The 26,289-nt window shown below is 39.6% G+C and overlaps 1 protein-coding gene across 2 annotated transcripts in view; it reads right to left on the bottom strand.

Moving 5' to 3' along the window:
- Nucleotides 1–25,371, bottom strand: part of AFG3L2 (AFG3 like matrix AAA peptidase subunit 2) — a 41,264-nt gene extending 15,893 nt beyond the window's left edge. Inside the window, exons 1-13 of one of the 2 annotated variants that reach the window (XM_024580252.4) lie at nt 25,058–25,371; nt 18,791–18,890; nt 18,334–18,411; nt 16,216–16,322; nt 15,907–16,059; nt 13,829–13,903; nt 10,329–10,453; nt 8,034–8,307; nt 6,555–6,692; nt 3,641–3,794; nt 2,407–2,514; nt 2,192–2,317; nt 219–329 (exon numbers count right to left, since the gene is read on the bottom strand). In XM_024580252.4, the coding sequence (XP_024436020.1) occupies nt 219–329; nt 2,192–2,317; nt 2,407–2,514; nt 3,641–3,794; nt 6,555–6,692; nt 8,034–8,307; nt 10,329–10,453; nt 13,829–13,903; nt 15,907–16,059; nt 16,216–16,322; nt 18,334–18,411; nt 18,791–18,890; nt 25,058–25,174 (1,666 nt within the window). In that variant the 5' untranslated portion in view covers nt 25,175–25,371. Of the gene's footprint in view, nt 1–218; nt 330–2,191; nt 2,318–2,406; nt 2,515–3,640; nt 3,795–6,554; nt 6,693–8,033; nt 8,308–10,328; nt 10,454–13,828; nt 13,904–15,906; nt 16,060–16,215; nt 16,325–18,333; nt 18,412–18,790; nt 18,891–25,057 lie in introns of those variants that run through there. The other variant, XM_053912449.1, reaches the window with a different exon arrangement.
- Between the last annotated feature and the right edge of the window lie 918 nt (nt 25,372–26,289).

Raw genomic sequence — 26,289 nt, 5'->3', positions numbered from 1 at the left:
GCAGGCTGCCATCTCAGACTCACCCAACTCCTACATCATCCATCTCTAGGGAAGGGAAGGGGGTTGCAGCACCAAAGGAACACAGCACGTGCATGGTAAGCCCCACAGCTAGGGAGATATACTTTTTTTTGCTTCTACGTCTTGCCAAAACAGAGAAATCACTGGCCTCAAATTCATCCTCTCAGCTTTGTGATTTGAGTTACACTCAGATGCCTTACCACCAATCACCCGTTCAATTGCTTGTTCAAAGTGTTTCTGGTTTATGGAATCTGAAAGGTGTCTCGCAGCAATCAAAGCAGCTTCATTACAGACATTAGCCACATCAGCTCCTACAAAATGAATATACAGAACAACTCACCCACCAAATATGCATACTCAAACTGATTAGTCACACACTGTGGACAACTAAATCCATAGTCAATCTCTCAACCAGCAGACTGGATTAGGGTTTTATATAAATTTAATTCAGTTTGATTCATGATAACCCTAAGATATTCTAGCACTCAATAAGAGCCTGGTAATATCCTGGCACTTTAAGCTGAGGGGCAAGTATTAGTAGTAAATAAATTATTACAGGCAAATATTTACCTTCATATACAATATTGCTCATATAGTAGCAAACAAAGATAATATTTAAACATGCCCGTTAACTAACTTAGTTCTACTTTGTTCGGAAGGTGACTTATGTGGCTATTACACAATATGCTGAAATATAATAAAAAACATAAGCATTAAAATAACCCTGTGTGTTATAACACCAAAAGTTTCACAACTTGCCAAATGCTTTCTAGAGCTATAAGGTTCTTCAAATTACTTTTTCAGACAAAGTCTATGGTAATGCAAGCAAACTATAACAACACATATGTTCAACAAACAAACAAACAGTAAAATGTTATAAATTGCAAAGTCCAAAAACACAAAGCAAGTAAAACGTTAGGACCCCTGAGACATTTAAGATGTTTATCTTCCTCTCACAATATATTTGTTATAATCTCCTTATACTTTTCAAATGTTCCTTTTATTTCATTTTGAGTTTGGAAGAGGGAGATAGGGAATGGGAAGAAAGGATCATATTTTATATTTAAAAATTCTCAGAATAAGCACATTAAAAGATGCTCAAACATCACCGGTCCTTAGAGAAATATACATCAAAACCTTGAGATACCACTTTACACCCAACAGGATGGCTATAGTCAAAAAGACAAGACAATAACAAGTGTTGACAAGTGTGAAGAAACCGGAACCCCCATACACTGCTGATGGGAATGTAAAATGGTGCAGCCACTGTGGAAAACAATTTGGCAGTTCCTCAAAATGTGATTGAGCAATTCCACTTCTAAGTATATAACCAAGACAAATGAAAACATATGTTCATATAAAAATCTGTACATGGATGTTAATAGCAGCATTATTCACAATAGCTAAAGAAAGACACAACCAAATGCCCATCAACTGATGAATGGATAGTTATGTGGTATATCCATACAGTGGAGTATTATTCAACCATAAAAAATGAAAGTCTAACACATGCTACAACGCAGATGAACTCTGAGAACATTATGCTACATAGGAGAAGCCAGGTACAAAAGACCATGTTATACAGTTCTATCCGTATGAGAGACTAAAATAGAAAAATCTATAGACAAAAAGTAGATTAGATTAGGGGTAACTAGGGCTAGAACTGGAGGGAGTGGCTGCTAATGTATTCTTTTGGGGTGATGAACATGTTTTTAAATTATAGTGATTGGCTGTATAACTTCATTTACTAAATATACTAAAAACCACTGAATTGTAATCTTTAAACACAGGTGAATTTGATGGTATGTTAATTTTATCTCAACAGGGTTGTTTTTTTAAAAAAACCTAAATATTTTCTGTAACATTTATGGACAAAATGTTACGTTGTCAAGGAATTTGTCACAAATGATCCAGAGACAGAGGGAAGAGAGTGAAGTTATAGATAAGGTTGAACATAAATTAAGAAATGCTCCTACAGCTAGCGAATGGGTGCAAAGGAATTCATTACACTATTTTCTCAACTTCTGCTGCTATGTTTGAAATTTCTCATAATAAAAAAGTAAAAATATATACACAGGAAGCCCCAAGATCAGAGGTAACAAAGAGAACTGGTACCTGGCAACTATTGTTGATTTAAAGGACTTATAAACAGAACTGATTATGTTCGACTCACCTGAAAAGCCTGGAGTTAAGGATGCAAGTTTTCTTGCCAGTTTCTCCTTTTCCAAAGTACTGTCCAGTTTTAGTGGTCTAAGGTGAACTTTGAAAATAGAGGCTCTTCCTTTTATGTCTGGTGGTCCTTGAGAAATTATTTTTAAGGAAACAAGTCACAGTTAAACAGTGACATTCTCATGAAAACTGGACTAAGTTCAATGAAAATCATCTTACCAATAAAGATTTGCCTATCAAAGCGTCCTGGTCTCATCAGTGCAGGATCTAGGATATCTGGTCGATTGGTGCCTGCCAAAATGACTACATTTGTTGTTGTGTTAAAACCTGAAAACACAATACCAAAGACATAATCATTATTAAGTAACATGAGACAGAAAGTAACCATGTGCCTGAGAAGAATATATGAACACTACAGATATACTGCTACTTAAAATTTTTTTCAATTTATTACCTAATGTTTTAAGCCACAAATGATTTTTTACTATTCATATGTCCTTAATGATAATACTAATCATAATTTTAAGAATCAATTTTTTAAAGACAAATGATCAAAGATTTTAATTTATTTAACTAGAAATTCAGATTATGTTGTCAATTTTAAGAATGTTTCATAATCAATAAGATTAAATTTGCAAATGATGTGTCTAAACTCCCCGGGCCATGGGATAGCCCACTGCATATTTGCAGACAGATCTCAACCTCCACCTCCAACCACTTCTCCAAGCTCAACTTGCTCAGTTTTATTGGCCATTTCTCAAACATCAAGGCCACAGCTGCAGAGCCTGTACCTTCAGGACCTTGGCACTGAAAGGGCTCAGATACTAATTTCCCCCAAATATGGCTCTGATTTAAACATGTGGTACTACATGTGGACTGACCACCAGAGTGGAGAAGGAGCACTACCTTCTGATTCTGGATACAATACCGTAAGTAAGCTGGCTCAATACTTGTCACTGTGCCTCCCCTTTCTGAACACCCACCAGCATCCATGTATCTTATAGCATGAAGGACCTGGCACGTCCTAAGGATTGGCTTTCTTAAATAAAAGAAAAAGCCAACTAACATAGAAACACTGCTATTCCCTTAGTAAAAGTGTTCACAATTTGTCAAATTTATACGTGCTTACACATGGCTTTTCCTGATGCTTCAGAATCATAAATAGTTTTGAGAATAAGACTATAAATCTTTTGTGAGTCATTTCACCAATTTTCCTCTTATTCAACACCAGGTACAAATACCATCTTAACACTAATATTAAGTTATGGCAGGCTGCCAGGAAAGAATATTTTGCTATTATCTACACTGGTATAAAAGAGGATTTTAAAAGGCTGTTTTAGAAATGCTTTTTTTTGGGGGGGGGGTAATATGAGCATAAGGATTCTCCTTTAAGATATAATACATAAAACAATTAGACAATGCAGTTTAAAATACAAAAGACACAAATATTCACCATCCATTTCCACAAGCAATTGATTAAGTGTATTCTCCTGTTCACTCTGCCCCCCAAAGTTGCCTCTTCCTCTCTTCCTTCCTACAGCATCTATTTCATCAATGAAGAGAATGCAAGGGGCATTCTTCCGAGCCAGGGCAAATAAGTCTCGAACCTGGATAAAAACATAAACACTACAGTCACTTGATAAATGAATTATTATTTATCCTCCTAATAAAAAAAATAAACATCAAGTTCCCTACCCCACAGGAAGACAATCTTTTTGTATTAAACACTGTACAGTAAATATTTTAGAAGTTATAAGTAGCAAAGAAGTGAAGTGGCATGTAACTTTGTGGGTAACTGATTTAAGGTGAGCAAATATTATTTCTATAACCTCATAAATTACTGTACATATAATAAGCACTAACAATATCTTCTACTTTTATAGCATCAAATTAATAATGCTTATCTTTAGTCTACAAAAAGATAATACAGTAGCACATTTCATGCCTGAGGCCATTATTAACAGAAACTTACTAGAAGATCTAGGCAACACTTACACAGAAAGTAAAGGCATGACCCACCCAAGTCCACCCAGCAATCGACCCAGAGCATCTGACTGTGTCCTGCCCTCAGCCCTGCTGCCAACAGGAGCAGTTGTGAGGCCCCTACACCCACATTCTGTCCCACAAAGCATGCCCCTCAGGCTACTAGCTTAGGTGGGTTGAAGAAGGAATAGCTCTCCCTATTGCCTCACTATCAGTGAGAGAGTTCAGGGTCTCACTCTATCAACCTACCCCTACGGGGAGATCCAGAGACTCCCCATGCCTCATACCCCTTTTACTTCCCTCACCTGAAGTCCAAGTCTCCCATCATCCTCCTGGGCCCAGACTTCTGAAATGTTTATGCCTACATTGCTCTCAGCACATCCCTTAATGTAATTCATCTCCCTCTAATATATTATGCCCTCCCCTCTGAACTGCAGATCTGTGATCAATAGTCCTCCACCCTCTCAAGCACTTCCCGGAATAATTCCTTCATCTTCTTGCCTAAACTGAAATTTGGCTGTCCCTGCAAAGCCCTCAACTAGAAGGTTTTTCATCTTTCCATCTAGACCAGCTGGAGACTGGGACCCACTGCACACCCCAAAATAATTCCACTGGAAAACCCCCTGAGCACTGAGGCTCCTACCATGTGGCAGGCATTCTAGTCATCCACTAGCCTAATTCCCTACTCTCCCACCCATATCCCCCACCAGGAACAATTTTCTTAGTGATTTCCACACTCATGCAGGTCTTGGTCTCTCAGTTCCCTGACCCACCTTTTCAATCACCTTTCCCTCCACTCTGACATGACTAGCACTGCCATGGCCCCCTCTAAACAGCTAGCCTCAAACAGTCTAGTCTCTGACCATCCATCCTCCTGACCATCTGGCCTGCCCACGTACTCAAGCACCTTCCACAACCAATTCATCTACTTCTTAGCTTTCCATCCCATTAGGCCCATTGCTTTCCCTCAATCCATAGCTTCTCTCTGGTCTTCAATTCCCTCTGTGCCCATATTAGATTCCATGACCCATCATTATAAAAACTTCCCCATACTCCCCTATTTTTCTAAGACTTATTATCTGCCTTACAAAAGCCATATGAATCTACCATCTCCACCTGTCATAGTTCATCTATTGTAAGATGCCAATAATGGTTAAGACCCATCATCATTACTCTACTTGCCACTGAAAAAGAAAAAAATGCTACCAAATGATAGCACAACACTTTGTTATTGATTATAAATTGTATCCTGATATTTAGAAAAGTAATTGTGATAGCCCTTTGCATTTCTATAGCGCTTAAAAAGAAAAGGTCAACATCTTAGACTTTGGTAAAATACACGAGAGTAAAAATTTAAGTGTTTCTTTAAAAATCATTCTACACTCACACTTACTGATTTCAAAACTTACTACAAAACATCAATAATGAAGATGGCATGATACTGGCAAAAAGATAAACATATAGGTCAGTGAGGTAGAATTGAGAGTCCAGAAATAAATCCATCTACCTATGGTCAAGGATGCCAATATCATTCAGTGGGGAGAGAACAGTCTTTTTAACGAATGGTGTTGGGAAAATTGGATACAGACTGTAGAAGAGTGAAGTTGGACCCTTATACCACACCATATTTACTCAAAATGGATCATAGATCTAAATGAAACAGCTAGAACTACAAAACTCTTAGAAGAAAACATAAGAGTAAATATTTACAACCTTGATCTGGCAACAGATTCTTAGCTGGCATTAAAAGCACAAGCAAGAAAAGAACAGATACATTGGACTTTTTCAAAATTTAAAACTCTGGTGCTTCACTATCAAGAAAGCAAAGACAACTCAAAGAATGGAGAAAAAAATTTGTAAATCATATATCTGACTTAAGTTAGTATCCAGAATACATAAAGAGTTACTCCACAACAACAAAAAGAGAACCCAATTAACAGACTGCAGTGTTGGTCAGGGTGGGGAAGGCAGGGCAAAGTCACAGGACTTGCTGAGGCTTTGCCCTGGAAGAGTGTTCAAGGCAGTGACTGGTGAGGGGTCACTCCACAGTATTCCAGGGCACAGGGCCATCTTTACTAAATCCCCATTTCAGGGGAACAAAGGAGGAGGAGGAGGAAGCTGCACCCCCAGAATAAAACAAAAGGCCCTGGTTGGTGTGGCTCAGTGGATTCAGCAACAGCCTGGGAACCAAAAGATCACCAGTCTGATCCCCAGTAAGGGCACATGCCTGGGTTGCAGGCCATGTCACCAATGGGGGGTGAGTGAGAAGCAACTGATCCATGTATCTCTCACACATTGATGTTTCTCTCCCTCCCTTCCCCTCTCTCTAAAAGTAAATAAAATTTGAAAACTTAAAAGATAAAAAAATAAAACAAAAGACTTACTCTAGCTGGACCCACACCAACAAACATCTCTAGAAACTCAGATCCACTAACAGTGATGAAAGGGACGTTGGCTTCTCCAGCTGTGGCCTTAGCTAGCAGTGTTTTCCCGGTGCCTGGAGGACCAGTGAGAATGGCACCCTTCAGATACAAAAAAGAGAAAGTATATTTAACCAGGATTTCAGAAAAGCGAACTGCATATCCATAGACAATTCCTAGGTATAAATCTGGATAAATTTTAGTGATATACATTAAATATTTCTTAAACATTTGAAGTATAGTAGAATACTCATATTAGTAAGAAGAGGAAGAAAAGGATTATTAGAGACAACATTGTTTTTAAAAATTTGGTCAGAATGTGAAGTCTTAAATATTTCCCTTATTTTATATGATTTTTAATGTTTACTTACATAATTCAAGGAGACACAAACATCACACTCCCAATTTACATTCTGCTTATTTTCTTCCCTTTGAAGTTTCACAAATGAAGAAAAAAGCCTAATAACCAATGATACACTTAAAAAGGAAAATACGTGTTTGCTTAAACACTGTAACTATTTAAGTTGCAGAAATGTTCAAATACAATGTGTATAGGTACTTAAGTAAGTTCATAGCAAATTATAAAAATGGCTGTTTATCCATTTAGGTAGGATGTAAAATCAAGGAAATGATTCCTTTTACAAAGGATTCCTTTAAAGTAAACTTTATTAATAGATTTTAAGAAAAATTAGTTTAAACTTTTTGATTCATTTAGTTAATGACTGAGGTGGACCCTCAGAGTACAAAGATCAGTGAAGCCAGCCTGTCACTAGCAGTGGTCACAAGGCTGCCTGCTGGGAGGAAGGCAGGAATTAGTGCTATCTGGCTCTTCCCCACCAAGTGCTGTGCCATCAATCTCAGCGACAAGCCCAAGCAGAGCGTTTATTCATACCTGCTGAAGGAGGGACAACTGGGTGATGACAGGGCACTATGGCTGAGAAGTGGGGTATCTAAATCAGACTGCAGGAAGAAGGAAAACAACTCAAAGAAGGCTTCCAAGGGGAGAAAACACAAATCTTTTCGGACTCTGCCCACTACATGCAACAGCACATATGCACACACACCACATAACCCAAAAAGACGAGTTAAGCCGAGACTAGAAAGTTAGGATAGAGGAAGAGCCTTGGCTGGTGTGGCTCAGTTGGTTGAATCTCGTCCCACAAAGCGAAAGTCACTGGTTCAATTCCCAGTCCTGGGTTGCAGCCCACGCCCAGCTTGAGCACATGCGAGAGGCAGCCCATTGATGTTTACCTCCCTCTCTTCCCCTATCTCTAAGACTAAATAAAATCATTAAAAAAAAAAAAAAAGATAGTGGAAGGAGAAAAATAACTACTTTGTAATGAGTAATCAAACTCTGTAAAATTATAATTTCAGAGATTAAGAAAGAATTCAAAAGATTTTGGGTTAATGAGTTAAAAATAATCTTCTGAAAGTTTATTTTACCTTTGGGATTTTTGCTCCTAGGTCTTGATACTGCTTTGGGTTTTTCAAGAAATTCACAAATTCCATTATCTCTAGCTTGGCCTCCTCACAGCCAGCCACATCTTTGAACTTCACATCTATCTCATCCTTTAAGACCTTGGCAGTGGTTTCTCCAACACTGAAGAGTCCACCCATCCCACGGCCTGTTCGACCAATACCAGCAGGCCCTCTCCGTATGGTGTACAGTAAGAAGGCGATGATGAGCACCGTGGGCAACATGCTCAGGAGGAATGAACTAAAAAGGGAACCATACACAATAGCAACATACTTTTAAGACTGTTAATCTTTGGCTTTTTAAATGTTTTGCAAGATATACTTTTTGATAACTGCTTGGGGATAATTGCACACATTTTATTATATATTTTTATAAAACCTGAATGTTCTAATATTTTAGCTGAGGCACAAGGAGAAGCTTAGTGTATCACTGAAACAAAAAGCACAAAGATCAAAGAAAACCCTGTTCTTAACATGTATTAATATTTTATTCTTATCCCAATATCTACCACTTACGTACAATGCAAACCTAATTGTGATTTACTACCATTATAGCTGAGTTTCAAAGAAATTTCTTTTGAATTGCTCACTTAAAATTTTAACATAATCCTGATATTAGCCTGCGTATTCCAGCAAGAGAAATTCCAGTTGCCTCAACTATTCTGAAGAGGTTTCTTCCAAATATCAAATCCTTGCTAAGTTAACCACACATCAGTTTCAAAAGTCCAATATATATTTCTTACATTTAGTATTGGCAGGTACAAGCATCTATGTATTGAAATCCATACCATTTTACTATAAATTACTTTTTCTTTCTCCTTCATATTACAATTAAGGTTTTATTGATTTATTTTCAAAGATGTGCATGTACTTTAAGATTGTAAAGGGGGTACTATGAAATCTTGAAGGAATGGCATCAAAATTGCTAATTGTGCTTGTTCCTGGGTGTTGACGTTATAGATGCTTTTTTACTTTCTTTGTTTTTCTTAGTTTTCAACAGAGACCATTTAATGCCTATTTGACAGACTTTATATTGAGCTTTCAGATAAAGATGTAAGATTTTTAGTGGCTTTAACTGCTTATGGAGTAGCAACATTAACTATTGTGCTATATATGCTTTTCCAATGGGAATGAGTGCTGCACAGGCTTCTCCGTCCAGCTTGTGCAGAACTGCTCTGCCCTCAACCTTGTGTCTGTTGGAGGGATGTACTCGGGAATGGCTTAAAGCCTGGGGATGCCTTTTGCCTTTTATCTGTTTGTCTTAGGTCAAAAACAAAACAAATACCAGGATTTACTTCCCAATTTTTCATTTTTTACAATATTTTAAATGCTCCTATAGCAGGCAGCAAGAACCATGAAGTATTTACATTTGGTTTCTTGAGGAAAAAAAATATTCATTGACAATAAAAATTTAAAGAATGATGCAATGAAATGTTTTGTAATGTTTCAGCACCAGCCTATAGAGTTAAACAATTACATGATAGCCTTAGGGGCTGAGATATTTATTATATGTGAGACAATTTCAACAGCTATCTAAATCCAAACACTGCAAGTAGATTGTAGGTTTACACAAACCAGGATTCAAAAAAGTCCCTAAAACTGAGCAATACTATCTGCTCAATTAACACACCAACTCTGTTTTTCTGCTCTTTCACATACAAACTTAAGAGCAACTCATAACTCTAGAACAAGGTATACCCCCTGTACTCAATGTAAATGGGGCAACTGCCAGGTTGTTGGGTGTGCCCAGATGAGCACTCAAAGGTAATATAATTCCCAAGTAAGTTTAAAGACAAATGACTTTTGAAATCAATGGGCCCTTCTTAAAAGATTCAGACTTGTAAGTGGCCTTTTTTAAAGACACATAACCCCTAAAGGAAACAGCAGCTCTGAAAAGAGAGGAAGAAAAATTACTTAAAAATCTTGGAAAACTCTGAAATATAAATGTGAATACATTTAAAAGGTGGAAACACCATACTTTAACACAATGGGGCTCTTCATGCAAAAATTCTACTGAAAGTGCATTGGACATTAATACCCTAAACCACTGCTTAATCAGGATAAACATAAATGTATAGAAAATCAGTTAGTTTCTGACAAAAACTAGTAAATTACCAATGGTTTTTTAAAAAGTTGGCCAAATTTAAAAAAGGCCTATTTGACAATGTAATGTGTAACCTGCCACTTGGTGATGGAATACACAGTGAACCATACAGAGCACAGCAGTTTTCAACATGTACATGTATTTCCACTGCTTCTTACCCATCACTTTCAGCAATGTAGACGACAGGGACCCGATTCTCCCCTTCTATGCCCAATTCCTGCTGTAAAGTTTCCAGATTCCGCTCAAAAGTGTCCACACTGCCAATATTAAACCAGACGTATTGCTATAAAAACAGAGAAACAAAATATCCTAAGAATGAAGGGGCAAGGAAAGCAGTTAATTCACTAAAGGGTTCGATTTTTAAAGAATTTTTCAGAAATACTGAAAATGTACGAATTAAAAACGCCAACAATAATAAAAGACTAGTTTTAATGATATGGTGATTGAATGTCACTCAGTGAGAGTTTCTGGCAATCCTTGGCAAATAAGAATTTCTTTAGCAATATTCCTCAGTAGTTCTAAAACTGTAAATTCAAAAGTAAAAATAAAAACTTTGAATACACCATCCTTTTTATAAATAAATATGCTTCTTTTACCTCTTTTCTATTTCTCTATTTCTCAGCTACCTATTCCCAAACTAAAAGCTAATGTGACACAGTAATAACTACAAAAGTTTATTGAGCACTTACTAAATGTCAGCACTGTCCTAAGCCCTTTATATGCATTAACTCATTCAACCTTCAAAGCCACTCTAAGAAGTAGGCACTATCACCAGGGTGATTATCAAATCTTAACATTAGAAGGCATCCTCACATCACCCTGCTGTTACCCTTCTATTCATTCAATCTGGTGAGTTACTGAGGCCCTAGGGAGGAACACCTGAAGGGCCCGAAGCAATGGCTATTTTACCCCAGCATAGAAGTATTCCATATTGTGCTATTTCAGCCCTGACTACTACCGTCTCCATTTCACAGATGAGAAAGCAACAGGTGTGACTTCATTTGCCCATGATTACACATCTAATAGTAAGAGGCTGAATCTGAACCCAAGCAGTCTGGCTTCAGAGCCACTGACCATAAACACCGCATCATACTACCTCTCTTGTATCACAATTAACTACTCACATTTATGGAGTTTTACTTATATAATAGACCCTGTTCTGGCACTCTGCAAGTATTAGCCACATTTTACAGAACAAAAAGACTGTTCATCCTTTAACATGCAATTGCTTTAAAAAATATTTTTAAAATCAAAATAAGAAGTCTAGGATATAAAACTCAAACAATTCAGAAGTATACACAAAACAGAGTAACATATCATTCCACATTCCTCCCACCAACCAGTGTTTCTGAGTATCTCTGGTATCTCTCTCCACACATCTAAAAACAAAAGATGAACCCTGACCAAGTAGCTGAGTTGGTTAGAGTGTTGTCCTAATACCTGAAGGTTGAGGGTTCGATCTCTGGTCAGAGCACATGCAAGAAGCACATACAATGAATGCATCAGTAAGTGGAACAACAAATCAGTGTTTCTCTCCCCACACCTTCCTCTCTAAAATCAATCAATAAATAAAAACAAAAGCAAAAGATGGAGAGTAAGTTTTGTAATATGATATAACAATAATTCTTGGTAAGTTGTTCAGACAAAGCTACAAAATTCCTGTGGTACACCTCAAAACATTTCAATAATAGATTAACCACTTGTAACTGACAATTCCTAACTTAGAATCTATTACTGGGCAATATGCTAAATGCAGGACTCACACCAAAGAATCAGGGTGGACCGAGACCAGCAGCACGGAGTTTCTGGGGTCAGAGTCGTGATTAAGACCCTCTGGGGATGGATCCCAGTGCTCCAGGTGATTCTTATGCACCCTGAAGTTTGAAAACCACCACTGAATTTCACAATTCTCCTTTAAGCACTAGGCTCTAAAACAGTATAATTGTTGTTTCCATTTTTAAAGATAAAGAAACGGAGGTTTAAAGGAGTTAGGCGTAGAGCTAAAGAGTAGAGCTGATGTGAAGCCAAATCTGTCATATTCCAAAGCCTGTGCTGAACAAATACAGCACAGTAACTAATGCTGCTACTCTACAAGTAGTGGGACACTAAAAATCTTAGATCCATTTCTCAAGTTCAACATAAAGTCTGTCAAGCAAGTAATACATGTTCTCCACTGAAAACTAAGAAAATAAAAAGCTTCTATAATCTCAACACTCAGAGATACACATTATTAGCCATTTTAATGCCATACCTTCAACATTTCATACCTCCTTCACAATGGAAGTACATGCACAATTTTGAAATCAATATAAAACCTTAACTGTCATATTAAAGAGAAAGAAAAAGTAATTTCTAATAAAATGGTACGAATTTCAATGCGTAAATGCTTGTGCCTGCCAGTACTAAATGTAAAACTTGCCCTGTGGGAAGGGTACTGACCACTGACAGCCACTGCTCCAGCAGGGAGATTAAAGCTCAGGGAAATGAGGATCCCTAATGTTAACCAGGGGCCTAATGTAGACACTTATCTATTTCTAACTTCTAGCTCTATAAGCAATGTTTTGGAGGACATCCTTGAGTATAGACATCTTTACATGTATCTGTATTATTTCCCTAGGATTATTACCGAAGCAAAATTACTCGGTATATGCATACTTTCCAAACTGCACTGCTTAACTGTCTTCTTGAAAGGAGTGCCAATTTAATTTCCAACACTAAAAGTCTGAGGGATAGTTCTAAGGAAAAAAATTAGCAGAGTTATTAATGAACATATCATCGTAAGGCGAAAAAATGGGAAAAAATAAGACAAGTAAAATAACTTTCCTAAAATAACTAAAACACCAGAGTCATATGGCTTCACGAATATTCTTATATTTACTGATGTTTATCAGACAGAAAAAGATGGTCACCATCAGCTCTAGTTTTCCTTAAAATATTGCCCCATCCAGGTAGGGTGACTATGAAATGGTTAAACAAACTCATGCTATGAGAGAAGGGAAGCAGCCTGGAGAGGTCTGACACCGATGGAAGGGGAAGACTGCAAGACACTGAGGGACTAGGAATGGGCAGGAGGTGAGAGTCAGGCCCAGGGGAGGATAGGGTTCACCTGGGAACCTCACCTCCTCTTTCTTTCCCTCCCCCCATGATCTCCTGAAGCCAGTCTGGAGTCTCCAGAATAGAGTTCAAATGGTTGGACAGGAAATAAAAATTATTTTAAAAACAGGAAAAAATGGAAATTAATATATCACAAAACAGTTGGGAGACATGAGCAAGAACGCTTCTTAAACCAATTTGGCAAAAAGCTATCTCCAGACAAGCAATTCAGATTATAACATATTTTTGCTAACCAAGCAATTGTTTTCTAAGTCTTGAAAAGTCATAGACAATACTAGAATACTAAACATTGGGATTTCACTCACTGTTTCGTAAATGCACAGCCAAAATGATTACTAAAACCAAACCAAACCAAAAACACTGACCCAATCTTCGCATCACAACCATGTACACAACATGTACATTTCTCACCTATGGCGGTGAAGACTACAAGTGCCGCACTACCCCACGCTGGTGTGTCCAGTGTATAAAGCTACTGCAATGTGAGGGAATGTCTGAAAACTTAATTTACAGCTAATTCACATCAAATAGTAAAATCATTTACCCCATCAACAGGAGTTTTTCCTGGTGTAAAAGTCACTCGAACAAAACGCTTGTTGACGACTTCCAATCTGTCTACCTGGAATTTTCAAAAGTTAAATATTCAAACATAAATTTACAGAAAAGACCTGAGATATTCTTTTAAGCTTACTTAAAATATATGATATTTCAGACATACAAAGAAAAACAATGAATAGCATAAGGATGTACCATGTTGCCTGCTCTGGCTTGAGAAATAAAACATCACAAACACTACCAAGGCCAACAGTCGTGCCCAGAGGGGGCCACTCTCTGTATTAGGTGTTGACCGTCCCAAAGCACTTGTGCCACACAAGTACGTAATCCTAAACATACACTCACTCCTGCCTGTTCTGAAGCTCTAAAAATGGCCTCATTTGGTATGTGTACTTCTATAACGCCCTTTTCCATCCTATCGTTGTATCTGTGAGGTGTACCCATGCTGACATGTCAGTTCTGTGGGGTATTCCACTCTATGAGCACACCGCAAGTTATGTATCCATTCTCCAGTTAACAGACATTTGGGCTATTTCAGAAGGTTCACTATCACAAACAATGCTGTTATGAACATTCCTCCTCACATTCCATACACCTTCTTGGACACATCTTCAAAAATTTCTCTGGGACATGCACCTGTAGATAGATCAGTAAGGCCGAGCTACAACTTCAATTTTACCCGACAGTGCCAAATTGCTCTCCAATTCACACTCCCTGGCAAAATATGCCTATTGCTCTGCATCCTCACTTGCTATTGCAAGACTTGTTAATTTTTGCCACTCTATGGGTATAAAATGGATTAAACTTGTTTTTTTTCTGTAACCTCCTAACTATATTGGATTTTAAGAACACGTTTAACCTCATCCCAGGGTCTTTGGCTGATTCGGAGTATAAGCTTGCCTCTTGCTGTAATGAAGTCTGCCTTGGCAGGAAGACTGGAAGTTACAAGTCAAATTGGAAAGTGAGGGAGCCCCAGATAATTCCAGGAGAAGTTGGAACAGGAGATTGTTCCTAAAGACAGTCCTTCTAGAAAGGAACAACTAAAGTACTCGACCCCTCATAAAACTGTTACAGCAATGGCAGACAGATTCCACAAGACCAACATGTCAGGAGAAGACACAGCTACGGAGAATCCTCCCCAAGGACCTGTCACCACCCTGGGAAGGACAGCTGTGTAGCCCCCTCCACACAAAAGGAGGCTCCCCACAAAATCTGGAAATTATAAATATAATATTGTCACTTTCATTAGAGACACTTGCTCCAAAAATCGGAATAATCATTTTCATTTTTTCCGTCCTCACCTTACTGTGTAACCTTTAAAAATAATTGTAGATTCTTTATACACTAAGTATTAGTTACCATTTCACTGATGAGAAATCCAGTATTCAGAGGTTAAATAATTTCCCCAAAGTTACAAAACAGGCCTAATCCTGGTTCTCTTACTTATAGTTCACCAATTCTCTGATGGACATTTTTTATATTTTAATATCTCAGAAACTATGACACATTTCACAACTGATCGTATTTCAGTTTCACTGAAGGCTTTTTCTTAGTAATTCATAACATAATGTGTGTCTTACAATCAACAGCACCTTAAAAATGCTGCAAAAGGGTCTTACTGGGTAAAGACCCAGCCGGCAGTGACAAAGGCTCCTGAGCAGCCCTCACAGCCGGTCCGGTCTCATTTTCAAACATTAAGTAGCTTATTCATCCACTCCCAAGCCCATTGGAGATTAAAGCAGTAAACGAGGCAAGCAGATGGAGGGCTGCAGAGCAAGAGTTGTGAGCAGTGGTGCCAAAACTAGGTTCTTGTATGAAGTGAAACAAAAGGATACTTGGTAAATTTGGGGATTGCTAGGTCAAAACAACCTGGTTTTTTGGCTGCAGTACTTTTCAGCGTTAAAAGAATCCAATATGAAAAAAGTAAGTTTGTCCTTTACAATGGACAAACTTGGCTAACTTGTTGACTATCACTTTATTGGTCTAATCTACTGAGTTTCACCTTTTTAACCACAATAATCCCATAAAATACTTACCAATCCCATAAAATAGCCATAAAACACTTACTACTCCTTTGGAAAGATAGTTATTGACAAAGTCCTTCCATGTGATTTCTCTTCCAGAGCTCTTGAACAGGAAGTAAAACATGACTCCACCCCAAAACAGAGCAGTCCAGAGAAAGTACATCCTAAATTCCTTGTCATCCCATGGAAAGTCACCCTGGGCAAAGAACGAGACAGTTTCTGTGAAGAATGAAATGTCACAACATGATCTCTGTTACGTTGGACACAGACTTCTCCCAATGCCATGAATGCCTCCTAACTTTCCTGGGGCCACCCCAGCTCCTCAAAATTAACACATAGTTCAGAATCAAACCTTCTGAAACCTGGACCACCAGTGAGAATCATCTTTCTTGCCACCTCGCTTTCCACCGCCACCAACACCTCCTCCAGAAGGTCGCGGCGTAGCAGATGACTTTGATTCTGTTCATAAATAAAGAGCAGCATAGCAGGTTTTTATAGGTCTCAATAATGTTTCCATAAACAATTAATAAAAGACATTCATTGCAAAATATGTTATGGCAACTGATCAGTTAATAAAGTCTTATGAGAAAGGATGAGACTAATACAAAGAGTTAACATTCAAGGAGACTTGTCAGTGTTTTACCTACATTATCTCATGAAATCTGCACAATAATCCAATAACCCAATAAGTATGCCCATTTTACAGATGAGGAAATTATAGTTTAAATAACTTGTTGAATAATTTGTTACAGCATTAAATAACAGTAAGTGACAGAGATAGGATGTGAATGCAGGTAAGTGAATTCCTGAGTTTTCACTTAAAGGTAAAAAAGTGCTCTGCTTTCCCACTCCCATGAAGTGAACACTGTTAACAGTTTCTTCTGTAGGGAAGACATGATTCTGATAATTGAAAAAAAAAAACTCACATAAAATTAGTTTGCAGGAATCTAAAATTAGTCACTGTTGTGGGTTGAATTGTGTCCTCCCCACCAATTCATATGTTGGAGGCATAACCCCCAGTGATCATATATGGAAATAGGGTTTTTAGAGAAATAATCAAGTTAAAATGAGGTTGTATGGAGAGGTCCTAATTCAAGATAATTGGTGTTTCATAAAAAGGGGGAATTTGGACACAGACATGCATAGAGAAAAGGCCAAGAGAAGAGACACAGAGAAAACAACCATCTACAGGCCAAGGAGAAAGGCCCAGAACAGATCCTTCCCTTGTGACCCTCAGAAGGAACTAACCCTGCCAATGACAGTGATTTTGGACTTGCAGCCTCCAGATTTGTAAGGCATACATTTCTGTTGCTTACAACACCCATTTGTGGTACATTGTTATGGCAGCCCTAGGAAATGAATATAGTCACTAACATCCTCCTTTTCTTCCCACTTTTCTATCTTCTTAAAGACCCACAAATAACAATGTAGTATCTTCAATCACTGTGAAGCCACCCGGCTATTGTGAAGGATGGGAGGCCACAGTACCCAGTCCCTCCTAGTGGCTACACGGCACTGCGGCTTCCTGACATGCTCACCCCACCATCATATACACAAGGAGCTTGTGCACCTGTCTCAAGTGATGCAAGGTATGGGAGAGACAAGTCCTACCCATAGGCACAGGGCTGGAAAACAAAGCCAGTACATTCCTAAAGTTGTCCGATAACATTCCACACTACTCTGGGACAACATAACATATATGCAAGAGGTACCCAACAGGTTGCTTTTAAAAGTTGGATCTATTATCATTAATCTTCCCCCAAACCAAGATTAAAAGACTACCACACCCTGGGCAACATGCAGAAGTCACCTACGTCACCCATGCACCAATCAGCCCACACAAGTGCTTCTCCCCTTATTCCCCGGCCTTGCTTTTTATTCCATGAATTCTTTGAGCATATATTTGTCTCCCCAACTAAACCTAAGTTCATTTAAAAATAAGGGATTTATTATATTTGTCCTTACATTTCCCTAAAAAGAAAAGATGCCAACTAAATCTCAACATGTGCCAGGCATTGTGCTTAATGCCATTACAAATGTGAAATGGGGGACAGGAGGCTCAGAGCCCACGTGGTCCCCCCAACCAGGCAGCTCTAGGAAACCTTCTCTGAATCCCTTAAGGCTCTGAAGAACAATTTGAAAAATTCACTATACCACCATATGTGTCAAATAAATTGTATGTATTAGGTCTGTAAAATTCTTCTCAATGGCTTAAATTTGTGTCAAATATATTCATATGACTGGTAATGATTAAGGATCTCTAAGGAGACCTTAAATTAATTCAACTTGAAAAATGACAAGAAAATATAAAGATAAAATTAAAGGTAACATAAGACAGCGGGTCTATAATATGTGTTTGTAACCTACAAGTTTCAGGGGTGCCGTAACACTCTTTGTTCAGTGCAACTGTCACTAATGTCACATGTTAGAGGCAAATGGTAAGTTCAAACACAACCTTTTTAAATGGTACCTTTTTTTTCTCCCATAACTTCTTTAGATTCACTAGCTTTTTTTCCATTTTTTCCATTAGGAAAGTATTTTTCAAATCCTGTTAGAAAGGGAAAGAAAATACATATCCTCAAACTAAAAGTCATCAGGTTTTATGTGTTCATTTTTAAAGCAATTGATATATCATTAAAAAGCATAAGCTAAAAGTGTCAGTTTTCTTATGTAGGAGTACATCAGTCTAATACAGTTCACAACCCAGGGGTATAAAAGGAAGAAGTCTCACTTGCATGCCAAGTTCACTACAAATGTCATATGTGAAGGTGACACATTTCCATCACTGCATCAGACAGGAAGAGGCAGGGGTGGGTTACAGGAGGAGACAACCTGAAACAGCACCTATGCATGTGCTTAGGAAACAACACTTCAGAATGGCTCTGTAACAAGAAGGCAGAACATCATGGTCACATCTAAGTATTTACCTTTTGGAGGTCGAGAACAGAATCTTTGATATGCAGCAATTACATCTGTCAAGAGAGAATTTCTGCTGGTTGTTGCTTGAGTTGTAGCATAGCGATAAAGCTGCAACATGACACATATAAAAGCATGAATTATATTAAAATAAAGAATTTTTTAAAAGAGCTTCATTTCCTAATATCATAAAGTGGATACAATGCTTCTCCCTTCCACAGGTGGTCACAGACTCACACAGAAAGACTTCCTCTACGTGAACTGTGCCACTCCATTGAATAGACATAAATTATGATCCAGAACACAAGAATACTTCAAAATCACAAAGAAGTTAGAATCGGAGCCCAACTACAATTCTCTAACAACACACTCACTTTGGTACTGTTTACTTAACTTGCAGCATTCAAAAGACAAACCTGGACACTGAAAATCTGCTGCTCCACACTGACTCATTTGCAGGGTCTATAATATTAAAAGGTTATTTACCTGAAATTACAGAATGATGATGTTTGTAAATATAATATTAAATTTACCTTAGTTCAAAGAGAAGAAAGTTATACTCCAACATTACTGATAATCCTTATAGTGACATTTGCTAAAGATATTTGATATACTATCATCCCATTGAGAAAGCTGGTTACACCAGTCCCATTAATGATACATCTCTGCTTTAAATATGTTGCTAAAAAGTTGTGTGTAAATACAGTCTGGGTAAATCAAAATATAAAGTAAACAAACTGAGAAACTTCCTATTAAATTTGTAGCTGCACAATAAAAAGATATCAAAGGCAAGGCACATTGAGGGGATATATTTAAATTGGGTAGTGAAAAAGTTCAAGTAATCTTATCCTTCTGCAAAGTAAAAATTCACCACCATTTTTTTTTTGGAGGACAAACTTTTAAATACAGTTGAGAATGTTTGAAGTGGAGTTCATCTATATTATCATCTATCATTATTTGCCTCCTTTATGGTCTGATGAAAAAATAAAACATCTCAAAACCATATAAAAACCACTTCACAATCACTAGTGTGGCAATAATAAAAAAGACTAACAATAATAAGTGTTGATGAGCACGTGGAGAAAAGTGGAATCCTCATACATTGTTGGCAGGAATGGGAAATATTGCAGCCACTTTGGAAAAGTTTGGAATTCTCAAAATGTTAAATGCAGAGTTACCACGAGCCAGAAATTCTACTCCTACTTAAGAAATCTGAAAACACACATCCACATAATACCTTGTACTTGAATGTTCACAGCAGCATTATTTATAATAACCAGAGTGGAAACAACCCAAGTGTCCATCAACTAACTATGAACAGATAAAATGTGGCCTGTCCAGAAAAAGTCCAGTCGTTGTTAATATAACAAGAACACCTGCATGTCATCGATGAACCCTGGCAGCCAAGGAGTGGGCTGGCGCATGTGTGAACATAGACAACTTCGCTGTATCAGTCAGTGGGGGCCGTAGACACCAGTGAGTGGGCATGTGTACTGTATGGCCATTGCATTCAAAATGAGCAGGTAGAGCAACAAATCTGCGTCAAATTTTGTGTTAAGCTTGAACATTCTTCCGCTAAAACTATTCGGATAATTCAGAAGGCCATAGCTACGGGCAACTGGTGATTGGCAGCTTCATCACAACAACTTGTGCAGAGATTTTGGGGGGAACATCAAATCACCCAGGTGACTCAGCCCCCCTACAGCCCAGATTTGGCTTCCTGTGACTTCTGGCTCTTCCCAAAACTAAAGTGACCTTTGAAAGGGAAGAGATTTCAGATTGTTGATGAGATTCAGGAAAATACGATGGGGTAGTTGATGGTGATTGGGAGAATTGTGTGAGGTCCCAAGGCACCTACTTTGAAGTAGGCTGAGGCGCCATTGTCCTATGTACAATGTTTCTTGTATCTTGTATCTGCTTCAATAAATGTTTCTATTTTTCATAGTACATGGCTGGATACTTTCTAGACAGATGTTGTGCTCATACAATGGAATATTATTCAGCCATAAAAAGAAATGAAGTACTGATAAATGCTACCACGTAAGATAAGCCTTGAAAACATGATGCTAAGAAACCAGAGTCATATATTATGATTCCATTTATATGAAATGTCCAGAATAGGTGAATCCACAGAGAATGCACACTAGTAGCTGCCTTGGGCTGGAGGAATGATTGGGGAAAACCAGGGGCTGACTTCTAATGAACACAGGACTTCTTTTGGGGGTGACAAATTTGTTCTGAAATTAATACAGTGGAGATGGTTGTGAATATACTAAAATCCACTGAACTGTACACTTTAAAACAACGAATTTTATGTTGTATGAATAAAAATGTCAATTACAAAACAAAATATGAGCTGATTTAACTTCAAATTAATATACAATTCTACACAGCAAAATAGTACAGAAGCACTGACACTATTCTTGATTGAAAGCAATGCTGGTCTGAGAGAATTTGGACCTTCTGCTGTGTTAGGCCCTCCCCAATTGCTGGGAACACTTGGTCTAAGAAGTAACTGCTGATAATGGACAAAAATGTATTCTAACTGAGTAAGTTTTCTAATGTAAAGTCTATTAAGGGTACAGATTAGAATAACATGTTATTCAACCTATACAAGGGAACAAGTAATATTGATTTGCTGAGCATCTACTCCAGGCAGGTGTCGCCAAGCAGTGAGGAGGTCACTGCTTTACAGGCGGATCAGAACAAATCCCTAACTCTGAGAAACTCAGAAGTGTAAGGAAGAGAGTCCTGTGGACAAACCAATTACAGGATGGTTAACACATGCAAAAATACAAAACCTCTAAGTACAAGGAACAAAGGCAGCACAGAGGACGAGTGCTTATAAGTTTAAGGCATCTAGGGGTGTCACAAGAAAAGTGACACCTAGCCTGGTAATTGAAGGACCTATCATCAAAATTTTTAATTTTGCTAAAACTAGAAATCTGACTTTTTTCCCCCCACAAGTCTCAATATATAAGAAGCCTCATTTACACACCACTAATGGAAGAAAATAACTCTGCCTGGCCAGTTCCCAGCAATACGGTGGGAATCAAATGTAATCACATATGTAAAAGTAATTATAAAATTGTATGGTGATACCTACATTTAAATGATCATTTCCACTTATTCTGAAAGCTATTTAAGAGCAAGCTTTCTTTATATCCCCATGTAAAGCAAGTCTTTCGGTCACTGCAAAGCTTAGTACAAAACTGTCTGTTGACTAATCAGCCCCCTTTTGGCTCTATTTTCAAATTCTGTTGACCTGGAATATCTCTAGCAATAATTCCTGTGACTCCATTTTATGCTGAGGTTGTTTTCTATAAAGGAACCATCAGTGAAGCTTTTCTCCTTTACATATCTAATCCAGTCCATACAAAGAATAACAGTCTGGTCAAGATGGAGGCATAGGTAAACACGCCTCACCTCCTTGCATAACTACAGCAAAAATTACCATTAGACTATGAAACAAATATCTCCCAGAATCATCAGAAAATCAAGCTGTATGGAAGTCTGACAAGCAAGGATTTAAAGAAGCCACATTCATCCAGATGGGTAGGAGGGGCAGAGATGCGGAGATACAGAGTGGTGTGGAGATGTGGAAGAGGCAGTCCCACATCCACATGTGGTGGCAAAAAATTGGGAGGGATACCTTGGGAGTGAAGGATCCCAAACTCCCAGGCCCAGGGTTCCAGCTCCAGGTAGATTAAGTTCCCATAACTTCTGGCTATAAAAACCAGTGGGTGTTGGCGCAAGGGAAGAAACGGGGATTCTCAGGAGACTTGCTCTTAAAAGGTCTGCAATAGACTTAGGACTTATGCAGACTCACTCCCTCTGGGCTTCAGCACCAGGGAACAGCTAGAAGGGCACCAGTGGCAGACGGGGAGAAACTGAAGTGACTGGCAACAAGGCAAGTGCTGGGAGACAGCTTCCTCCCAGGCAAAACTCCAGAGGCCAAACAGTGGCCATTGTCCCTTTTTTGAGCCCTCCCCCCTATAGAACCACAGGGCAGTGAAAGGAGTTGCCCCTTCCTGGCAATTACCTAACACTCTGCCTCATACAGCTAACAGGTGCACTTTTCTACAATAGGCCACACAACTAAGACAGGGAGTCAAAGCAGCTCCACCTAATACACAGAAACAAACAGAGGGAGGCTGCCAAAATGAGGACACAAAGAAATATGACCCTAAATGAAAGAACAGGACAAAACTCCAGAAAAAGAACTAAACAAAATGGAGATAAGCAACCTAACAGATGCGCAGTTCAAAACTCTGGTTATGCGATGCTCAAGGAACTCACTGGGCACTTCGACAGCATAAAAAAGACCCAGGCAGAAATGAAGGTTATACTAAGTGAAATAAAGAAACATTTACAGGGAACCAACAGTGGAGGGGATGAACCCAAGAATCACATCAACAATTTGGACCATAAAGAAGAAAAACATGTTCAATCAGAACAGCAAGAAGACAAAAATTTAAAAAAACGAGGATAGGCTAAGGAGCCTCTGGGACATCTTCAAACACACCAACATCCAAATAAATCAATCATATGGGTACCAGAAGGAGAACTGGAAGAGCTAGAAACTGAAAACTTATTTGAAAAAAATAATGAAAGAAAACTTCCCTAATTTGGTGAAAGAAATAGACATAAGTCCCAGAACCCCAGAGAGTCCCAAACAAGATGTACCCAAAGAGGATCACACCAAGACATGTCATAGTTAAATTACCCAAGATTAAACAGAAGGAGAGAATCTTAAAAGTAGCAAGAGGAAAGGGGACAGTTACCTACTAAGGAGTTCCCATAAGACTATCAGCTGATTTCTCAAAAGAGACCATATAGGCAAGAAGGGGCTGGAAGGAAGTATTCCAAGCCATAAAAGGCAAGGACCTACATCCAAGATTGCCCTATCCAGCAAAGCTGTCATTTAGAATGAAAGGGAAGATAAAGTGCTTCCCAGACAAGGTAAAGATGAAGGAGTTCATCATCACCAAGCCCTTATTATACGAAATGTTAAAGGGACTTATACAAGAAAAAGATGACCAAAAATATGAAAGTTAAAATGGCAATAAATTCACAACTATCAACAACTGAATCTAAAAAACTGAGCAAACAAGCAGAACAGAAACAGAATCATAGATATGGGGATCATTTGGAGGGTTATCAGTTGGGAGGGGGGAAGAGGGAGAATGGGGGAAAAGGTGCAGGGATTAAGAAGTACAAATTGGTAGGAACAAAATAGACGGGACAATGTTAAGAACAGTACAGGAAATGGAGTAGCCAAAGAACTTATATGCATGACCCAAGGAAATGAACTAAGGAATGCTGGCGGTACTGGGTGGAAAGGGGCAAAATTGGGATAACTGTAATAGCATAGTCAATAAAATACATATGTATTTTTAAAGGTTTTATTTATTTTTAGAGAGGGGAAGGGAGGGAGAAAGAGAGGGAGAGAAACATCCATGTGTGGTTGCCTCTCACACATCCACTACTGGGGACCTGGCCTGCAACCCAGGCATGTGCCCTGACTGGGAATGGAACCTGCGACCCTTTGGTTCACAGGCCGCCACTCAATCCACTGAGCTACAATGGATGAGTCTCTACTCTGAAGCCGGGGCATTACCTATAATCATAGTTAATGTTTATTGGTATGTACTATGTGCTAGACACACAATGTCAGCAATAGTCCCACTCAACAGATGAGAAAATGGAAGCTCTGAGAGGTTACAAGCTTAACTCCAAAACCTTTGCTTTTATTACATCATGTTCATGCTGCAAACTCTCAAAACGCATACACACACAACACATGCATTCTATTTTCCAATGTCATCAAAGGTAAAACGAAGACAACCAGTATCGGAGATGTGACAAGTATGTTCTTTAACCTGTTTAAGTCTCAGTTGCCATATCCGTAAAACAGGTTCACCCTGAATGAAGTCAGAGAACGCTCGCAGCTGACTTTTAGAAGTTCCCTGATGCAACGATCTGATTCTACTGAAAATTCATGTTTTCAAAAAATCCAACTTTATACCTGGGGTTAGGCGAGCACAAACGTGCTTACGAAAACTACGGAACACAAGATCAGAACGCAGGCCGACCCGGTATTCAGAGGGAGCGCACGCGGCCTCACTCACGAGAGGAACTCCCCCACGGACGCCGTGAGGTCCCCGAGCGTGCCCAGGGGCCGGTGACCTTGACGCCCTGCTCTCCGGGACCGGAAGCGGGACTAAGAGCCGAGCTGGAGCGGGTCGGGCTGGGGGCGGAGGGCGCCCAGGACTCACCGTCCGGAGGTAGGACCGTTTGGTAGGGCCCACGCCACCACCAGTAACGAGCAACGGAGGTAGGCCGCGGGGCCAGCAGCCGCCCCGGCCCCACAGCAGCAAACAGCGGTGTGCCATGGCTGCCGGCGCAACCCGCTCCGGCCGGAGGCGCTGCGCAGGCGCAGCTCCGCGGCCGACCGGCGGACAGCGACTGACCGCTCCGGCAGCAGAGTACCTCCCAGGACAGCGTCGTGGGCCCGCGGCTCACGGGCGAGCCCACGCTCTCCACGCGCGCTTTTCTCGACCCCGGCGTGATGACGTCAGCCGTAAGGCGGGCCGTCGGGTCCCGCTCCCCAGCGTAGCTCTGTCTGGGCTGGAGGTGGGGCCTAAAAAGAGCGTGGAAGGAGGTGCCCGGTGTTGGAGGCGGGACCCAAAGGAGGAGCATGGAGGGCGAGAGGAGCGCGGGCGCTGGTGAGAGAGCTGGACTGAACAGGAGAGGCTAGGTGGGAGTAGGAGAGGGTGCGGGGTCCGCAAACCTGTTGGGCGAAGCCACTTTCAACAATTTTGGCATTCACTCTCTCGATACACCACTCGTCAAGTGTTTTGAGCGCCTATTCAGTGATGTGCATTGTTCTTGGCTCTACAGGTGCCAAAAACACATACCTTAACTCCTAGGACAGCAATACAAAGAAGCACAAACCAGTGACCTCATTGCAATAATGAAAGTGTTGCGATGCTGACATCTAGCTCGGGCCCATCAGGAACCTTTTCAAAGAGAAATGATTTTCAGAGAGTAAGGGTGAGTTCTTCAGGCAGTAGAGACCTGTCAACTTTGTATGGGGACCACCGCTCTGTCCTGGTGGGTGGAGGATGCGGCAGGGGCGCAAGTGAGAGCGTACCAGCCAATTCTTACGGCTCCCACCGCGTCAGTATAACGGAGGGGCGATCCGGACCCCTTCGTTATTTGCAATTCCACCCAGGCACTGTGGTGCTCGCTATGTCTGTGCACCCAGTCTGCGACTTTGCATTTTTGTGAGTCAGTCAGTGTCCTGATCTTTGCGGGAGGCAAATCAGACTGGTCAGGCTAGCAGTTGGCTCCTGTAACCTTTTCCCTGTAACATTTCCTGCCACATCATGGCCCCCAACAATGACTTTTTTAATACTTGCCAGCCATCTCAAGTTCGTTGTGCCAGCAAAGTCGTGAGACCCTTAAATATAGTCAATTGTCTGTACAGGGGACTATAGGCCATGGC

The sequence above is a fragment of the Desmodus rotundus genome, chromosome 10 (genome assembly GCF_022682495.2).
Source record: "Desmodus rotundus isolate HL8 chromosome 10, HLdesRot8A.1, whole genome shotgun sequence".
Classification (NCBI taxonomy): domain Eukaryota; kingdom Metazoa; phylum Chordata; class Mammalia; order Chiroptera; family Phyllostomidae; genus Desmodus; species Desmodus rotundus.
Note: the sequence above shows the minus strand (reverse complement) of the source record. Positions and strands in the feature narration are given on the sequence as shown.